Source organism: Ciconia boyciana, chromosome 6 (genome assembly GCF_034638445.1).
Source record: "Ciconia boyciana chromosome 6, ASM3463844v1, whole genome shotgun sequence".
Lineage (NCBI taxonomy): Eukaryota > Metazoa > Chordata > Aves > Ciconiiformes > Ciconiidae > Ciconia > Ciconia boyciana.
In genome coordinates, this window is record NC_132939.1 from 65,258,524 (window position 1) to 65,261,872 (window position 3,349).

Genomic DNA, 3,349 nt, shown 5'->3' on the forward strand with positions numbered 1-3,349 from the left:
AAAAGCCTTCAGCCCTTGGGAGAGGAGAAGCTGCGGCTATGCCTTCTCCTTCCCCTCCCCGGGCACCCGCATCCTCCGCCGTCCCCAGCCCCGCTCCCCCCGGCTCCCCCCGGCTCCCCCCGGTTCCCTGCCTTGCAAAGACATCACCCCCGGTCCCGGGGACCCGGCTAGTTCGGTTCCTGCCGAGCTGATGCTGAAATACCCGTGGCCTCGGAGATCTGCTCTGCCTAAACTGGCGGGCTTGAGACCGACACCGGCATTTCAAAGCAGATGCAAGGGTCGTTCACCAAATATTTTATTATGGTTTTAGGCTGCTTCATACAGTTTCGTCCTGCACATGCTCTACAAGTCACCTGTGCACATAGAGAACAAGCCAAAAATAATAATAATTAATAATAATAATAATAGAAAAAAATCTACCATAGCAATCCCTTAAATAAGTAAATAAACATTATATATATATATATATATATAAAAACCCTTTAAAGTAAAGCAAAACCCAACCAAAAGAACAGCGTCTTTTCAACATGAAACACCCCCGCGGGATAAGGGCAGGCGCTCAGACATTTTGCAACTTGGCATTCCGTTGTTTTGTTGTTGTGGGGGTTTTTTTAACGTTTTGTGGGCTTTCTTTAATTTTTTTTTTTTAGGCATCAATTCTGCAAATCCTTCGAAATAAAGGCGACAACGATTTTTATCAGGTTTTTTAACGCAGTCTGCTGCGGGGCTGGGCGGGAGGCGCGGGCGGGCGGCGTGTGGCTGGGGAGCGCCCGGTACCCCGGGTTTGGTGACCGCGGCCGGGCGATTGCAAGCCCCGCTGCTCCGGCCGTGGCGGCAGGCAGGCAGGCACCGGGTAGCTGGACCTCCCGCTCCCCCCGGTTTGTCATGGCGGTGCTGTCAGATGTCACATTCACTGTCGCTGGATGTGATGGAGATGGCGGAGGTGGCCGCTTTGCTGGAGAGGCTGGCTGCGGGGCTGGAGGCGGCCCCCACCGCCTCCCCGCCGCTCTCCTCCTCCGCTTGCAGCGAGCGCACCGAGCCCTGCGTTAGGACCTGCTGCTGTAGCCTGCAAGGAACCGGCACACACAGCATCACCGCCCGGCCCTCCGCGCCCCGGGGACCGGCCGACAGCCCCCCGCTTCCCCCCCGGGGACTCCCCCGACCGGCGCCCCCGCGCCGCTGCCCCCACCTCCAGCTCACGCCAGTTATCCCAGTCCGGCGGCTCTGCCTGAGAGACTGGGTGCCCACCCCAGGGCCAGCCCCGCTCCTTGGCCGGCACACCCGGGGGGGCGGCTGTCCCCCCCTTCCGCAGCCTGTCCCCAAAGCGGGACTCATCCGAAGGGTGGGTCGTTCTCCGCAGCATCTCCCGGGCGGCGGCTCCGCTCCAGCAGGCCCTACATCTGCCCCTCAGCCGATGAAAAAGGGGCTGCCGGTGACAGCACCCTTTCCCCCGACGTGCGGCCGCCCGGCTGGGCGCAGTGGCCGGCGGGGTGACGAGTGGAAATGCCCCCCCGGGCCCCTGGAGAGGAGATAACGGGGAGACTCTGCTCCCTCCCCCGCCCCCCGGGGCGTCTGCTTGTGCCACTAATGTCGGGGAGCGCCGCGCATTTTGTTGTTTAAGATTTAAAAAAAAAGGGGGCGGGGGGGAGAAGAGAAAAAAGAAAAATATCCCGAGCGACGGTCCTGGCTGGCTCCGGCGGAGGTTTAGGGCAAGGCGGCTCTCTGCGACCCAGCAGGGCCCGCAGAGGGGCATTGCCGGCTCTGCTCCAGACGGACATATAGGAAATAGGTTTCTATATGGCCGGGCGAAACTTTGAAGGCGGGTTTCTCTCCGCTTAGCCGCTGAATACGGCCCTTTCTGCCGCCAGGTCCTGCCGGGGTCACGGCAGCTTGGCCAGCCGCGGTGCCCGGGCGGTCTCTCTCCCTCTCCCCCGCCCCGCTCCCCGAAGAGCGGCCAAGGGGGAGCCCGGGCGGGGACCCTCCGCTGTGAAAAAGAAATAAATGAATAAAAAGCCGTAGGGTTTTCCCGCTGCTCCTACTTCATCTCGCCGCATTTCCCGGGGAGAAACTTCCCGGGCTCGCTTCCCCGTCCCCCGCGGCGGGGCTCGCCCCAGCGCCGGCGCCGCGTCGCCTCCGCCGGCAGCCTGGCACCGGCCCCGCCAGCCCCCGGCCTCGGCCGGCGGGGGCCGAGCGTCCCTAAGGGGGGGCCCTGTGCCCCGAGGGGCCGGGCAGCACCTTACCTGTTCTTAGCGGCTGCTGCCCTGTCCCTTTGCCTGCGGTTTTTGAACCAGTTGCCCACTTGCGTGGGGGTAAGTCCCGTGGCCTGAGCCAGTTCCCGCTTTTTGCTGGGGTTGGGGTAAGGGTCCTGCAGGTACCACTCCCGCAGCAAATGCCTCGTCCGCTCCTTGAAGCAATGTGTCTTCTGCTCGCCGTCCCAGATGGTGCGGGGCAGCGGGAACTTCTTCCTCACCCGGTATTTGTCCACCGGTCCCAGGGGTCGGCCCCGCAGCTTCTCCGCCTCCTGGTAGTGCGCTTCCAGCCAGAGGGCTTGCAGTTTGGCGTGGGACTCCTTGGTGAACTTGTGGTTCTCCAGGATGTGGTAGAGCTCCCGGTAGTTCCCCGTGTGGAAGGCCACGATGGCCCGGGCCCTCAGCACCGACTCGTTCTTGTTCAGGGCCTCGCAGGCCGCGGGGGCCACGGGCAGGGACCAGAGGAAGCGCCCCAGGCGCTCGATGTCCCCGCTCTCCTCCAGGGTCTCGCAGACCCCGGCCACCTGCTGCGGGCTGAAATTGAGGATGGGCAGCTGGAACATGGAGGCGGCGCCGGGCTCCGCTCCGCGCTCCGCGCACCCCCGGCGACGCCTGCCGCCGCCGCGCACAGCCCCGCGGCGGGGAAGCGGGCAGCGGCCCCGGCGGCCGCCCCTCGCTCCGCTTCTGCCTCCTCCGGCGCCGGCGGAGCTGCCGCGGGAGGGACGGCGGAGGGCGGAGAGGCGATGGGGAGCGCTCGGCGGCTCCGGCGACTGGGGGCGGTGGGCAGGGGCGAGGCGGAGGAGGATGGAGCGGGGGGGAGGGCGGGCGTGGGGGGAGGGAGGGAAGGGAGGAAAGGAAAAAAAAAAGGGGGGAAAAAAAAAAAAAAGGGAAAAAGAAAAGGCACCAGCCCAGCTCCGCGCCGCCGCCGCGCTGCTGCGGGAGCGGCTGATTCGCTGCCGGGCTCGGCAGATTGGCTCCCGGGTTTCCATGGCGGGGCTGCCACTCACTGTCAGCCGCTGCCAATCACGGCGGAAGGCCCCGCGCCGCCGGCCGGCAGCACCTCCCCGCCCCGCTCCGCTCCCCGCCCGGCTCCGCTCCCC

The 3,349-nt window shown here is 65.0% G+C and overlaps 1 protein-coding gene across 1 annotated transcript; it reads right to left on the minus strand.

The window, feature by feature from the left end:
• Window positions 1–897: 897 nt before the first annotated feature.
• SIX6 (SIX homeobox 6) lies at window positions 898–2,812 on the minus strand. Its single transcript, XM_072864855.1, has 2 exons — window positions 2,241–2,812; window positions 898–1,066 (listed from the first exon to the last, which is right to left on the minus strand). Exons 1-2 carry the CDS (start codon window positions 2,810–2,812, stop codon window positions 898–900), a joined length of 741 nt encoding a protein of 246 aa, XP_072720956.1.
• Between the last annotated feature and the right edge of the window lie 537 nt (window positions 2,813–3,349).